General features: G+C 43.8%; 1 protein-coding gene across 1 annotated transcript in view; it reads left to right on the top strand.

Annotated features, from left to right (window-relative positions):
• Window positions 1-11,818, top strand: part of bcl11ba (BCL11 transcription factor B a) — a 29,704-nt gene extending 17,886 nt beyond the window's left edge. The window contains exon 3 of the mRNA XM_020655213.3: window positions 6,534-11,818. Coding sequence (XP_020510869.1) covers window positions 6,534-8,542 — 2,009 coding nt within the window. The 3' untranslated portion in view covers window positions 8,543-11,818. The remainder of the gene's footprint in view (window positions 1-6,533) is intronic.
• Window positions 11,819-16,970: the final 5,152 nt, after the last annotated feature.

Genomic DNA, 16,970 nt, shown 5'->3' with positions numbered 1-16,970 from the left:
TTAAATGAAGCGGTTTAAATCAGAGTTTGAACTCTTTTTAAGAATCTTTTAAATCTGTTTTATTAGCTCTGACTGGAGGACCACACAGCGGCTGCTTTCATTAGATTATTTTTTACTGAGCACGGAAATGAAAATCTCTCACTTTTCTCTGCAGCTCTGCTCGGACTGTCAGACCGGCTTTAGCTGTAACAGAAGCTTCTGGATTCAAACCCTCAAACTCAGGCTCGGTTGAACCATCAGCTCCTGCACACTGTTTCAATTGCACAAACATGTTGGCAACATAAATATTTGCACAATTTCTACAGTGTGCAGGAGTTTGTCTGCAATTTTTGAAAACTAAAACCAAGAAATGATCTCATACTGGCTGCCTATGACGTCTATTTTTGTTGCCGTGGTACTGAAACCGTTATCATTATTGTGTGATTTATTGTAGAATCATTTTAAAGTTTAACAATCTGATATCAGCCCAAACACAATCTGTCACCGGACACACGGTTTGATTTGTGTGATCAGGATGAGCTGAAAACTTTTTTACTTTTTTACTTTTCCTGTAGTTACGGTAATCACATGAAAGAATCACGTTTGTGTATCTGAGGTCGCCTTCACACCTGGATCATTTGGAGAAGGTGTTCTGAAACAAAACGGGGGGCGTTCGTTTCCCCAACTTCGCCCGGGTCTTTTGGACATATGTGAACACAACAATCACGCTCTGATGGAGAACAAAACAAGCAGGCCGTGTTCTCGACAATGCTAACATGTGTAACGGCTTCAAGAGTAACCATGGTAACCGCTCACAAATGCCTCTTGAAACGTTCTTGAAGACTTTTTTTTCAACCTCAGAGGCATTTTGGACCAAAAGTCACCAGTTCAAATCAACTAAACAGATATGCTGTGCAAAAAAAACAACAACAATCAAAGATAACGCAACATCCCTCAAGAAGAAGTTTACCGGTAATTGAATTAATATTGATGAAAAAGTAAAAAATGTGCAAAATACTGATTTATTTTTGCCTATGAAACTTCAGAAAACATGCCGATTTAACATTTACTACAGAGTCACATATTAAACTGTGACACCGGCAGAGCGCTGGGAGCCCGCTGACTGTTAATGCGCTGACTCACAAGTTTGTTCTTTCTTCTTCTGTACTTTTTTTGACTTTAATGAAAACAGAAAATAAAAATGAACATAAAATTCAATTTTGAGTCAGGAGAAGCTCAACATCTACATAACGGGTTAATTAGATCAAACAGAATCAACCAATGCAACTGTTGAGTCAAGTTGATAGTAAAAATAAAGACAAAATAGAGTTTCATTTAAATCTATTCATGACTAAGAAAACAAAGAGAGACGCTGTGAGAGGTACAGACGAGGAGAATACATGTAGTTGTTGTGTGTGTGTGTGTGTGTGTGTGTGTGTGTGTGTGTGTGTGTGTGTGTGTGTGTGTGTCCCTGTTAACAAATTAGAGGGATTACCAGGAGAGAGTGCCAGAGCATACCAGCTAATCCCACACACTGCTTTGCACCGCTGCACCTGCAGAGTGTGCATGTGTGTGTGCTACTGTGTGTAGATGTGACTGTCTACATGTGTGTGTGTGTGTGTGTGTGTGTGTGTGTGTGTGTGTGTGTGTGTGTGTGTGTGTGTGTGTGTGTGTGTGTGTGTGTGTGTGTGTGTGTGTTTTTGAGGTAGGGGGCAGTAAAGAGCCCTTGTCCTCACCAAACACACACTTGCTTCCTTGTAGTGGTCCCTCCAATTCTGGACACACACTCACAAAGACACACACACAAACACACACACACACACACACACACACACACACACACACACACACACACACAAACAAACACCTGGTGTGTGTGTGTGTGTGTGTGTGTGTTTGAACAAAGACTATGACAGTAAATGTTTGCAGTGGACTGTTGATGAGTTTGAGACGTCGACGTTGGGTTTAAAATAGATCTTTGATGATAAAAGCTCTGACCACGCGTACGTTTTGTTTTTGTGAATGAGATGAGGTGGGACTAAAGTCTTAGTGGTGGTCTGTCAGACATTTAAAATCCATGAGATGATCCCTCACAGTATAGCCTAATGTGTCTGTCAAAGTACGAGCAGGAGAGAGGAGACGTGTGTGTGAGGCAGGAGGAGCGTGGTGTGAGCAACAGACAGAGATGATTTTTCAGTGATATTCATGGTTGTGGTCTTGTCTTGGTCTCGCCCTGCCTTGGTCTTGGTCTCGATTTGGTTTCCTTTCCTAAATGTTTTGGTCTTGTCTGGGTCTTGGAGCACTCTGGTCTCGGTTATGTCTTTGTCTCGGTTAGTGTTAGTCGGTTAGAGAGAGAGAGAGAGAGAGAGAGAGAGAGAGAGAGAGAGAGAGAGAGTCAGATTATCTCCCCTTTATAAGAATTGTAAAAACCTGAACTCATCTTTATTATCCTCAGCAGACAGCACATCCTCCTCACACACTCGTCCAAACAGGCTGCTGCCAGAGTGTGTGTCATTCTGTGTGTGTGTGTGTGTGTGTGTGTGTGTGTGAGTGTGTGTGTGTGTGTGTGTGTGTGTGTGTGTGAGTGAGTGTGTGTGTGTGTGTGAGTGAGTGTGTGAGCCAAACAAAACACAGGCAGAGGGCCAGAGCGCCTTGCACCGAGACAGAGCAGAATGAATGAACACACTGAGGTTGATTTTTTTAAAGATCATTTTTCATAGTTTGAAGAGCACACTGATGTGAGTCAGCTTCGTCGGCTGTCCTTAATAAATGATTAAAATTTAAATCGAGGACAAATTAACGTCCCAGGAAGAGTTCCCACCTCCAGCTACCTCATGAAGCGGGCGTGTAAGAGGTCAAACTGCAGACCTCTCTGAGCAAACGCAGCGAGCAAGATTTCCCGACAAAATCTCTGGAGTCTTTTACAATATTTTGACAGTTTTGTTTATATGTTTTTTTCTGAAAAATGACCTCAGGCTTGTATTTCATGTGTTATAGTTTACATTTGGCTTTAATTTATTTGTAGTAGAAAAGCTTGACTTATGTGCGGTCAAATGAGGACGGCAGAGGTTGAGGGGACGACAGAGTCCGCTGGTGGAGGCTGGACGTCCAGTGTAATCATCAGTAACAAACCTTCAACTGTAGCATCAGAGGAAACACTTACATGGTCTTTAACAAACATTTATACTACGATTTAATTTAATATTAAAATCCAGATTTATTACTATGATGTTCGCTGCGCTCGCAAACATGCCGGAGTTGGATGGCTGATAGGTTAGCATCTCTTCTTCTGTTTTATTTCCTTTCTGCCTTTTTGTCTCAACCTTCGTCTGCAAAAAAACTGTTTATTTGCATTCAAAAGTTGAGTTTCTGTGTAATGACTTCAACGAAAGCTTCACGGCCTGACACACAGAAACATTTCAATGATTCAGAGCGATCGTACGTGTGAATGATTTCCGTTTCATCCGCTGCGATGAGTCTGCTGAATAAAGACACCTGTGGGTGCGGACAGTCTGTGGTCGTTCATCGATCTCAAGGAACAAACGTCACCGCCTCGTCTCTGACTCGCTCGATTCTCCTGATTATGTCCTGAGAGATTCGGCTGTTTGCGTTCACACATCTCGCAGCTCACCCTGAAAACTTCAGGAGGGATTTAGGAGATTTTTGCATGTGTGAAAACATTCAAGCAAACTGTCTACAGGTGTGAATGTGAGCAGGTCAGTCAGGTCGGTTTACACTGACTTTAACATTTATAATTTTTATTGCAGTCAGCATGAAAGAAATATTCTGTTTCTGTAAGAGAAACACGGAGTGTATGATGTGAGGAACAGGAGGTGAAGAGATATTATCTTTAAAGATATCAACTGCACGCACACGCACACATTTAGAGTAAACACATACAGTAGGTCATAATTCAAACAGTGTGTGTGTGTGTGTGTGTGAGAGGAACGTCCGCAGATGAGGAGGAGAGGGTTCGTTTCTCCCTCTCTCTCGCTCACACACACGCACACACTCTCTCTCTCTCTCTCTCTCTCTAACACACTCTCTCTCTCTCTTCATATGGAAATAGGAAATAATGGGCTGATTAAATAGAGTCGTATATTAAAGTACAGCTGACATTAGAATTAGCATAATGTGCTCTCGCCTCGGGCTGCATGCTTTATTTGCCATCTGCGCTGGACCGCCCTCCCCCGGGACACCGCACACACATACACACACGCACTCACACGTACAAACACGCACACACACAAACACAAATAAACTCAGGCTACCCCCACCCCCCTTTTATAAAGCTCACTTCTTACACTGCAGACAGAAAGACTTGTTTTACTGCGGAAACACACACACAAACACACAAATATAAAACACCCCCTCCTCAAAATGAAGCTTGACCTGATCCTTACACACACACGCGTGCACACACACACACACACACACACACACACACACACACACACACACACACACACACACACACAAACATGGTTGTTAATTGTGGAGCATAAATAATAAACATCTTCCCCATAACTTCTGTCAAGTTCAGCTGAAAGACAGACGATGGGGACTCTCTCTCTCTCCCTCTTTGTTTTTGACCAAGTCGGACAAGCAAAGAGAGAGAGAGAGAGATGGGTGAGGATGAGGGGTGAGGAGGGGGCAGATTTATGTAGAGGGTCTGAGATTTAGCAGTAAAACAGCTTTTTTTTTGTGTTTGTCTGTGAGAGAAACGAAATAACAAAAGCTGAGGCATGTGGAGTGTTCATTTGTGTGTGTGTGTGTGTGTGGGGGGATGTGCGTCTGATTGTGTGTGTCCACCATAATTAAGTGAAAAGGCTTTACATGAGTGTGGAGGTGAACAGCTGTTCCTCCTTCACACACACACACACACACACACACACACACACGAAGACATTCGGTGTCTCAGAGAATAAATGAATAATTAATATTTAATATTTATACATGCTTTTTATTCGTCCAAACCATATACCTATTATTATTGTTATGATAATTTTATTAACAATTGATGAATTATCATGCTTTAATTTGTTTTCACACCAACATCGATAGAGGGGAATTCAAAACATTTAAAATCTAAAATAATCTGCATGTGTGTTTCATAGATTTACTATTTGTTGATGTAATCGTTTATACATTTTCCATATTGTTTTTTAGCCTTCTGCATGTCTTTATTTTGAATAATAATGTTTAAATATGCAAAAAATTGGACGATAATATGCAACAACAAAAGCAAAGAGAAGTTCTATATTTAATGAAATAATCTTAAAAAAATAGAGCTTTAAAGGTGTGCGTGTGTGTGTGTGTGTGTGTGTGTGTGTGAGTAGCTCCCAGAAACACGAACACATCCACACACACACACACACACACACACACACACACACACACACACACACACACAGAATAAGTGTCATAATTACCGTAGCATATGTTTCCTGTAGTCTCTGAAATCAGAGCATGAGGTCAGACAACAAGCTTTAATTTAATAACCACAAGAGTGCAATTATTATATTAGTGTGTGTGTGCGTGTGTGTGCAGAAACCTGTGTATCTGTGTGTGTTTTACATCAAAGCATTTAATGCATTAATTAGACGACAACAGTAAAAATATGTGTACTAATGTGCGTTAGTGTTTCAGTTGTTCTCTCTGATTCTTCTACATTTATTTAAATTACGAGAATAAGAAACTCTCCAGCTGATCCCAGGAGGAGCTAAATTCAGTCTGAATATTTGAACAGTTCATTGACTGTGTAATAATAGTGATTAAAAAGTGACCCATATCTGTTATTTAACACCACCTCCTCCTAACACAGATATGACTTATAACCACTTTGTACATGTGTGTGTGTTTTCTCAGCCGTTTTTCAGAATACACCCATACATCGTTCTCTCGCTTTCTCTCTCTCTCTCTCTCTCTCTCTCCGCTGCTGCGTGATGAGTGTTCATAAATACCTTCCATCTTCACCCGTATGAGTCTGACATCTCCGACTCTGCAAACACTACACACTCTCTGGACCAGTTCCTGCACGTATGCACACTCGTTCTATAAAAACATCCACTTTTTATGCACACACACTCAGACACAGTGTCACAGTGTGACAAAGCAGCCCCATGTCAGAGATGAAGCACCTCTTAAACCTGAATCAGGTGTGACTGTAGGAGCCTCTCGACGGGAATGTGAGAAGTACGAAGCACTTGTGTGACAACATGATGAGCGCAGCACTTCACCTTCACACACACACACACACACACACACACACACACACACACACACACACACACACACACACACACACACACACTCACACGTGTTTTACACAGTTTACATTTAAACTCTGCAAAGATGCTGTTTTTGTGTCCAGTCCGACCGCATACTTAGTGAAATCAACAAAATGTTCCAGGAAGTTATCTGGCCAACATCAAGCAGCACACTGACATTCAGCACCCGTTGATTTTATGAACGTTCTGTGTCATGTTTTGAATGTTTTGCAAGGTCGTGTAAATCTTCTTGGCTGACGTTCCGACTGTGTCTCTGCGTTTCAGGCGGCAGGAATGAGCCTTCCAGCTACACCTGCACCACCTGCAAGCAGCCGTTCCCGAGTGCCTGGTTCCTGCTGCAGCACGTTCAGAACACCCACGGCATCAGGATCTACCTGGAGTCCAACCCCTCCAGCGCCGCCCTCACACCCCGCATCTCCATGCCTCCCCCCATGGGCAACGACTCCATCCCGCAGTCCCCCCTCACCAACTTCCTGGGAGACAACAACCCCTTCCACCTCCTGAGGATGACGGGCCCTCTGCTCCGGGAGCCACCCCCAGGCTTTGTGGAGAACCGCCTCCCCAACACGCCTCCGTTCATTAGTCCGCCTCCCCGCCACCACCTGGATCCCCACAGACTGGAACGCCTGAGTGCAGAGGAAATGGGCTTGATCTCCCAGCACCCCAGTGCCTTTGAGCGGGTGATGCGTCTGACGCCCATGGCCATGGAGTCCCAGTCTATGGACTTCTCTCGGAGGCTCCGAGAGCTGGCAGGGAACAACAACAGCACCACGCCCCCCCTGTCACCCAGCAGGGCCAACCCTATGCATCGACTACTAAACCCCAACCCCTTCCAACCGGGGCCAAAATCACCTTTTCTGAGCACGCCCCCCCTACCGCCAATGCCCCCAAACAGCACCACCCCTCCCCAGAACCAGAACAAGGTCAAGTCCTGTGAGTTCTGTGGAAAGACCTTCAAGTTTCAAAGCAACCTGGTGGTCCACCGTCGCAGCCATACAGGAGAAAAACCATACAAGTGCCAGCTGTGTGACCACGCCTGCTCTCAGGCCAGCAAGCTGAAGAGACACATGAAGACCCACATGCACAAAGCTGGATCTTTGACGGGACGCTCAGACGATGGACTATCCACCACCAGCTCTCCAGAGCCGGGCACCAGCGATGTCACAGGGGAGGGCATGAAGAACCGTGATGGGGACTTCCAGGGGGAAGGCAATGAGGAGGAAGAGGAGGAGGAGGAGGAAGAAGAGTTGGAGAACGAGAGTAGACCAGAATCAAACTTCAGCATGGAGTCTGAGTTCTACAGGAACCGGGAGAACGGCTCCAAACCGCCCTCAGACGACAAATCCTCTTTCTCCTTAGACAAGATGGTGGACAATGGAGGACTCAACTCCATACAGCAGTACAATAACCTGATCGTTGACAATCGTAAAAGGATGCCCTTCTCCAAGAGGTGCTCCGACATCCCGCGGGACACTGGGGACGAGGACTTGGTGGCTGGGGAGATGGACCACCAGCGGGAAGAGAGGACAACCATTAACGGCCGGAACTGTGGGTCCGGTGACTCTTTCTCAGGCCTATTCCCCCGTAAGCCCACCCCCATCACCAGCCCCAGCCTGTCCAACTCCTCCAATAAGAGGATCAAGATTGAGAAGGACTTGGACATCCCACAGGCCCCCCACATCCCCTCTGAGAACGTCTACTCCCAGTGGTTGGTGGGCTACGCCGCCTCGCGCCACTTCATCAAAGACCCTTTCCTTGGCTTCACTGACTCCAGACAATCGCCCTTTGCCACTTCTTCCGAGCACTCGTCCGAGAACGGCAGCCTACGGTTCTCCACACCTCCGGGTGACCTCCTGGATGGCGGCCTCTCGGGCAGAAGTGGCACCGCCAGCGGGGGCAGCACGCCTCACCTGAGCGGAGGTTCCGGCCGACCCGGCTCCAAGGACAGCAGGAGGTGTGACACGTGTGAGTATTGTGGCAAGGTGTTCAAGAACTGTAGCAACCTGACAGTGCACCGGCGCAGCCACACCGGAGAGCGCCCCTACAAGTGCGAGCTGTGCAACTACGCCTGCGCCCAGAGCTCAAAGCTCACGCGCCACATGAAGACACATGGGCAGATGGGGAAAGAGGTGTACCGCTGTGACATTTGTCAAATGCCCTTCAGCGTGTACAGCACTCTGGAGAAACACATGAAAAAGTGGCACGGAGAACATTTGATGACCAACGAGGTCAAAATCGAACAAGCAGAGAGAACCTCAGACTCCACACACTGACTAAAAAATGAACAACACGGGGTAGCTGGATACTCTTTTTTCTGAAACGTTCATTTCTTTTTTCATTTGTGTTTTTAAAAAAAACTGCCAACTGAGAACAAAAAAAAGTGGAAACACCATCCGAACGCCGAGTGAAGCTGTCTTACTGCCTCATTTGGAGCTCTTTTTAAACAATCAGTCAGTTGAGTTGAACATGTGTGGAGCCTTTAACTGTGCAATAATTTCTGTATTTATTGGATTTTGTATTTTGGCATGTGCAGGTACATTTTTATTTTAAGGCATTTTTAAAAAAGAAAGTTCTTTCATTTTGATTTTGCATTACTCTATTTTTTAAAAAACCCACACGATATCCTGAGAGTTTTGTAGAAGACAAACGTCCATTTGAAGTCTTGAATCTTTTTTTTTTTTTGGCCGCTGCTTGTAGGAAATGTACAGTAAGCTAAACGTGTGACTTGTTGAAGAGAAGCTGAGTTCAATCTTCAGTCTGACGGTGGCGTTAACTGAGAATGATAGAATTAGATTTGTTTTTTGTGTGTGATGACGAAACGCGGACAACAATCCTTTGGCACTGTAGCATGAACAAATTTTTAAAACATGTCAATATAATTGGATATGTAGCACTGAGTGTCAGATGTGACAGTAAATGCGAAACAAAGAGGATCCCAAGGTGCATTAGCCCCGCCTCCTCCTGAGAACGTCACAACCAGCCTGAAAAACAAACAAACATGTTCCACATAAGGCAGCTGCTGCTGGTACAAAGTACCGCATCCCAACAACGCTACCACACACACCCTCTACACATCCAAACACACACACACACACACACTTAAACACTCTGCATGAGGCCATACAATCAGGACCAGGGGGGTCAGTCCCAGCCCTGCAGGAGCTCTTCAGAGTTAGTCAAGGGCCACACCTGTAAACCTTGGACTTGTGAGACGTTTTGTCTCTGATCTGCAGCAGCAACCCTTCTGTAATAAAAAACACAGGAAGCTAAACAGACCGCTCTGCTTTGATAACATTCTGTTTGGTCTGAAGATACCCCAGGTGTGGCTTTTTACCTGCTCCGGAGAAATACACCTGCAGGGCTCTGACCCCCCCCCCCCCTCAAGGAACTGAAGTCAAACACCCCTCATTTTGTTCATTTTATGGATTTAAAGTCACATTAGCATGAAGCCAGAACAGACATCTCAGGTCGAGCTTCTTTATTTCCTCTTTCTCCTCCAGCGTTTACATCTCCTCATGTGTCAGAGTTTATCAAAGGACATGCACTCTTTTATAAACATGAATCAGAAAAGGTTAAATATGAAACCACGTCTTCAGATTTTTATCATTAGAATGTATTAAACGTGACCTTTTCCTGATGCATCTCTGCGCTCGGTAATACAATCAGGTAAAGGTGGAGAAATACATTAAGGTTTCGTTATTGATTCTAATGTTAAATCATCGGATGAGGGAAGTCACCTGTGCAGAAAAAATAGAACTCTGCAGGTTGAAACAAACTGAAACAAACTTCAGATCAGTGACTGCGTTCTTGTTTTTAAAGACGCAGTTCAGCTCCACTTTAAAAAGGTCTACTGTGCAGACAAAGATTGTCTATAAAATCAAAAAATGGCTGACCAAGTAACCACATCCATCAGCTGTGATTACCCTACGAGGAAATGATTTAGTTTGAGATTAGTTTGTAAGAGTTACATATGTAACTACAGTTCTATGAATTCTGGATGACTGTCACAGCTCTCTGTCACGACGAGAAGATTCTGCCGGGATGTCTCTCATGATGACGCAGGCTATTTAAACAACGTCATGAGTCATCCCAGGTCACACATGACATTTGTTGATATTAAATATTCGACCTGAGTGTTCTTGTGACAGATAGTATCCAGTGTTATGAACTGACTCTGGTGCAGACGTTTCTATTTTAAATTCGACAAAGATTGTAAAGATGCAACAAGAAGAAGAGCTCAGCAAAATGTTTAAGAACTACAAAAACAAGAGGGAAGAAGAGAAACTGCTGCACACACTGAGATGCTTCAGCTCACAGTGTGCAGAGATTGATTATAAGACAAGAGGCATCACTCCGACTTTTATCTGAAATATCTGAAATATCTCAAAACTCCATCCTCCCTCATCCCGGTGCTTTTAATGTTACATCTGATGTCTCCAAACATCAGACCTGCACTTTATGATTTATCCATACAACACCCCCCCCTTACACACACACACACACACACACACACACACACACACACACACACACACACACACACACACACACACACACACACACACACACACACACACACACAGAGGGTGTAGATCTTGGGATCTCCTGACGCTGAAGTGCTCAGGGTTGTTAGGCGAGGCTCTCCCAATGCTGGCACTATAAAAATACAAATTAAAAATAATAATTATGATATGAATATTTATTTGGGACAGTTTTGTACTGCCGTTCAATTAGACATGAGTGTGCCTTGAATAATGATCTTCCTATTTATTGTCTCAGACAAATGCAACACTTTTTATGACGCATCAGATTTAAAAAATAAAAATAAAAATGTAAAACTATCGTATTCTGACATTTCAACAGAATGGTTTCAATTAATGCTGAGTTTAGGTTTAGGAGCAGCCAGCACAATCTCAATGTGTCTGTGTGTGTGTGTGTATATATATGTATGCATATGTACATATAAAGGCACAAACCTATTTATAGATAAACTTTATGAGAATCCTCCCTCAGAAGGAGCCGAGTCAGTCCCAAAACGCAGAGGACGAAGAGCCACACAAAATGTCCCCGAAGAGACACAAATCAGGAAACTCAGAAAAAGGATGTAGTGCATTCTGTCTTTAATAAGTTTACAGTATTGAAACAAGTACAAGGGTAAAATAATATGTGTGTGTATGTGTGTTTGAAACAAGCAAGTATTTTTTTCAGGTTTGCTTCTAAAGTTTCTCTGACGTGTAAATCTTTTTCCTTTCGTTCTTTTTGGTGACGGGGTTTTAGTATATATAAATATATATGAATATATATGACATTTCTCTTGTTTACTGTAAAGTATACCAGTATTTGTAATATTGGAGAATGCCTGGGCATTTTACTAAACTAGAAAAAAAGGTTGTTTTTTTTTTATCTTTTTTTTTTTTTTTTTGCAGTTTTAAACTTGTGGGTCTCTGAAGCTGTTTTTTGTCACTGTAACTGTAAAAGTCTTCAGTTTTAGTAACTTTGATTCTGCCTTGGGTGTGATGAAATCAAAAATAAAACAATTTTAAAAACGAGTCGGCCGTTTCAAACCTGGATTTGAGAAGATTCATTGGGGGCCCCTCCAACCAGCACTTATTATTATTTTCCTCTTTTCCTTTTTCACTCACAGAAGGATAATTCCTCTTCATTTTCCTTAATTGACAATTTTGGTTTTCACAGCAATAATGCATGCAACGCTTAGCCGGGCATAGAGAGTGAGTGCTATCAGATGGGGCCCCCTTAGAATAGAATTACTTTATTGATCCCAAACTGGGAAATTGGGGCATTACAGCAGCAGGTTGTCCAAACACACAATATTAGCAAATAAACACAATATAATATTAAATACAAAGTAAATAAGCACTAAAAATATAAAAACTGAGAAGGAGAATATATACATCCAGGATTTAACTAAGCATTACTTCTAGTCTTAAATATGAAAGATTAAATACAACATTCTTTGCTGGAGGTAGGTGTAAATGTACAAAAACAGAGTTGTAAATGAACATGTTATCAGCAGAAACTATTCAATATAGTAGACAGACAAAAAAGGTTTCCTTTTGCCATTTTTGCTCATTTTGAGGCAATACTGTGGTTTAAAGTTTGTCAGCCGCTACTGGCCTGGGGCCCCAAGAAGGCAGCACCTGTGCCTCCATCACACTACAAATTTAAATGATTGTCGTCAAAGTTTTCTTTCTTCAATTCTTTAAAATACCAAGCAACTCACAGCGACACAATGTGATTTTTAAAGGTCAATACTATCGAACAATTGCCAAAAATGATGAGCATTTAAAAAAGACGCACCTGTCTATTTACATAAATATATATTTCAAGGGGCTGGCGGCTGGGTACAGATGTAATGCTGTGGGGCGCCGATAACCTAGCGGTTATGCGGTACACCATATACAGAGGCAATAGTCCTCAGCGCAGCAGCCGTGGGTTCGATTCCGACCTCAGCCCTTGAGGGCATGTGGGGATCGCACCCCCGACCTTCCAGTTGAGAGACGACCGACTCTACCACTAAGGCACAGCCGCCCAAGTCAGTCTATCTGTCATCATTTATGAGGGAGAGTAACGACTCAGAGGCAGACAGGAAGAAGCGGAATAAACAGCAAAAATAAAATAAAAGAGAGAGAGAACAACAACAACAATAAGAAGAAGACCAGCGTCAAGTGTTTAACTGAGTCTTTGACTGATTCACTCCATCCTCCTCTTCATCATTATTATAACCTGCTATAACTCCTCTGTGTGTGTGTGTGTGTGTGTGTGTGTGTGTGTGTGTGTGTGTGTGTGTGTGTGTGTGTGTGTGTGTGTGTGTCTTGGATTAGGTGTGGTATAATTTGACTGGCTGTCGTCGCCACCCCCCCCTCATTAAAAAGCAGCAGAGTTAAGCTGCAGGTCGTCTCTCTGTGACAGGTACAGGAGGTCTTAAGCTTTCAGCACCAACTCTGAAATTCTACCACACACACACACGCACACACACACACACACACACACACACACACACACACACACACACACACACACACACACACACACACCCACACCCACACACACACAGACACACACAAGCACACACACATGCCCCTCCCCATAGAGACACAGGAGAGGAAGAGGAGCAGATAAGGGGTCACGTGAGGAAGTGTCATTGAAGCCTTTTTCACATTTACACTCAGGAAAAGTTCTAGAAAATGTTCAGGACAGACTGCCTCTGAAATATTCCTGATTGGTTGCTCACACTTGTGCCTCACAGCGGATGATTTACGTCAGGTCATAACGGCGGATGAAGCAACACAGTCCAACTCTTTCCCTTTTTCTCAATGATACGTATCATTTGCTTCATGCTTCATCACGTTCACCAAGATCACACTGTTCTCATGATATAAACCTCACTATTCCCTCCTGCTCGCCCGTGATTACTTTTCCTAAATATTTCCTACATCGGCTAACACTAGTAAAGTTACTAGGTGGCAAAAATTCCAGGTAAAGTTTGAGGGCAAAATGTGTCTGTTTGCGTTCACACATGCAGCTAACTCCTGGAAAATTTCAGGAAGTTTTCAGGAGTTTTTTGTGCAAGCGTGGAAAGAATTACAAAGACTTCAAATATCTTCACTAACGGCTCAAATTGTAATTAATTGCAAAAGAAAGTTGTTTAAGTTTCTGAAAGTCTCGCAATGCTTTCACAAATTCACAAAATTCCTGAAAACTTCCTGAAGTGACCTGCACGTGTGAACGCAAGCAGCCACATTTTTCACTCCGTCTTTACCAGGGATTTCTTTTTCTGCCAACCGTCATGTAAATTTTCTGCATGAAGTCGGGTTGATGTGAGGACGCAGCAGGAAATATTTTGTAAAAATGAACTGCAAGCGAGCAGGAGGGGGTGATTACGTTTATACCCATGTGACCGGTGCAGAATCATAGACTGTGACCATTACGATCTATGTCCAGGTGAAGAAGCTGTTTATAACTGGACGTGATTATAGTCAAATATTCTTTACATTATTTTGTCTGCGGGAAATGAATATAATTCATTCTTTGATTTTCATCTGACTTTCCCTGCACTCCATTTGGTCACTGAACGCAGCGATGCACTCGAACACATCATAAATTAAGGAACATAAGCAAACTGATTGTTAGCTAAACGCTGCTCACCCTCAGCCTTTGTTCCTCTGTAGATCTTTCTTTCAGCACATGCAGCGTGTTATTATCCGACTGAATCGCACAGATTCCTGCTCCAAACTTTGGTTTTTCTATCCTCTGACAGCAGGCCGCTTTCTTTAAAACACAGTTAAAGAAGAAGAAAAAGAAGAAGAAGCTGTGAAGGCGAGTAGAAGAGGTGCGTGCTGGCGTCTTTTTGATATTCAGATTTGCTGCCTACACGCGGCATTATGACACATTTGGATGATCGCATTGTAGGATTAACGGCCTGCTCTGTCATTTTCAACAACAATGCCACGATTTAGGGATGCTCCTCGTCACACGGCGCTCGCATTAACGCCCGGCCTGCAGATTTACATAAATCTTTGTCTTAAGATGAAAGCCGAGCGCGCACAGAGACAATGAAGTTAAGCTTCAGAGAGGAAGAGGAGAGCCGTCAGCGCGAGGCGACGGAGAAGACGACGACGAAGAGGGGATGAAGAGATGGAGGGAGTGGGGGAAGAAAAGTTTGAGGATAAATCAACCAGTAGTCATGATGAATTAAAGACCCCTACCCCCCCCCCCCCCCCCCCCCTCCCTCTCCATCACGGGCTTCATTATAATAATATAAAAACAAGAGAAAAAGAGGAGGAGGGACGTTAGCATGTTCTCGTCTGAGAGGAAGTCAGGTGGATGGGTGGGGTGGGGTGGGGTGGGGTGGGGGGGGGGGGGGCAGTTTGTGGAGCCAGAGACCAACCCAGGAAGTAATCTACTTCAGATTTCAGTGCTGATGGAGAACATGCACTTCATCACACGGTGCATTCACTCAGGTGGAGGAGTTTTGCCGTTTTGGAAGTGAGAGAACAGGAGCCTGGTCAGGACTTCTGGTTCCCCATGAAAAGATATCACACTGGGCCCCACCGCCACACAACCCTGTGATGTTACTATCACTCCTCCAGCGCAGGGGCACGTCCAGAGTGTCGGCCAGTGTCGGCACACACACCCTGAAAACTTATTGGCCCCAAAATCCTAACCCATGATTGGCTAATTGGAGGTGGGACTCATCTTAAACTCACATATTCAGGCTGTGTTGCAACTCGCTGCAGGGAGATTTCTTTTCACAAGTCAATGTGCCATCTTTTCTTCTGATTCTTCATTTTGAACTTCTCTCTCTCCAACCACCCCTCCCCCTCCCCGTTTCCATGGTAATAAAATAAACTAATGGATCTTGAGTGACGTCCCACCTTGAACCAGCAGACAGGTTATTTACATCAGGAGGGGGCGGGGCCAGGCGAGACAACTGTGATTGGATGCCTCGATCCCTCAGCAGTGACGGGACAATCAAGACTCATCTGATAACAGAGAGAGAGAGAGAGAGAGAGAGAGAGAGGGCTAGACTGATGAGGAGGAGGAAGGCTGTAGGAGTCTGTCTTATGTTAACACAACAATAAAAAGACATCAGTCAATTGTTATGTTTTTGATCAAGTTCAGACGGTCTAGTTTTGACCACTTAGAGCTCTTCAGACATCATGCAGAGTCTTTTCTGTTCAGCTCCGTTCAGAAGTTAAAAACTAAATCCTCTGATTACTCTCTGACTTAAAGTAAACCGTTAAAGCTGCACTGATTGACCTAATGAGGGCGCTCTGATTAAATGTCACATATTTTAACGGTGATCTCAGCTGCTCTTAGACAAAAACAGGACTGATGGTAGACCTGATGTTTCAGACACTCGCCTGATTAACCTGGCAGGAGGGGGGCTTTTAATTAAAGGTCAAATCTTTAAACCCTGAGAGGACAGAAGTGACACCACAGCGGCCAAATTTAGAGAGGAGACGGCGCTTCATGATTGGCCCACGTGGTGGCTCGTTGAGTTGTCAGCATACCTGAATTTTAAAAGTAAAGATCAAACATTTCTGATATCTGTTTCATTACTACAGCAACATAAAGTGAAATCCTATACACTGCCATGTTGGGTAATGTCTTGCATTAATTGACCAAAACTTGCAGGAAAACTTGTGCACACTAATTTACTCACATGTGTTTGGTACCTAAATGTTTATGCAACGTTTTTGTGCAATTTAAACAGTGATCTCTCTTTTCTCAACACTTTATCTGGTTTATTTTTCTGCTTTTTTCTCTGCAGAAGATGACGATTGACCTCCTAATTTCTTGCTAATTTTCAAGTGAGTGGATGTGCATGGAGGTTAATGCAGCCCGATTCCTCAGGAAATAACAGGAGCATCGTCCCTCCCCAAGGAGAGCAGCTAACATTAGTAATTACCTCCCTGACCACGAGGCCACACAACCCCACCTCTTTATCACGTCCACAAATTGAGGTCAGGCAGGCGGAGAAACGCTGCGAGGAGACGCTCACAGAAGGGTTATTGTTGAAATGCAGACGTGTGGAGTAAACGTCCTCTATTAAAATATTCTGTTTGTGATCTGGATCTGTTTATGTGGAGGTGAAACGGCTGCAATTATCCACAGGAGGCCTGAGGGCAGAGACAGGAGACGGGAATGCTCGGCATGATGGGAAACAGAATGGGAACA

The sequence above is a fragment of the Labrus bergylta genome, chromosome 18, assembly GCF_963930695.1.
Source record: "Labrus bergylta chromosome 18, fLabBer1.1, whole genome shotgun sequence".
NCBI lineage: Eukaryota > Metazoa > Chordata > Actinopteri > Labriformes > Labridae > Labrus > Labrus bergylta.
Note: the sequence above shows the minus strand (reverse complement) of the source record. Positions and strands in the feature narration are given on the sequence as shown.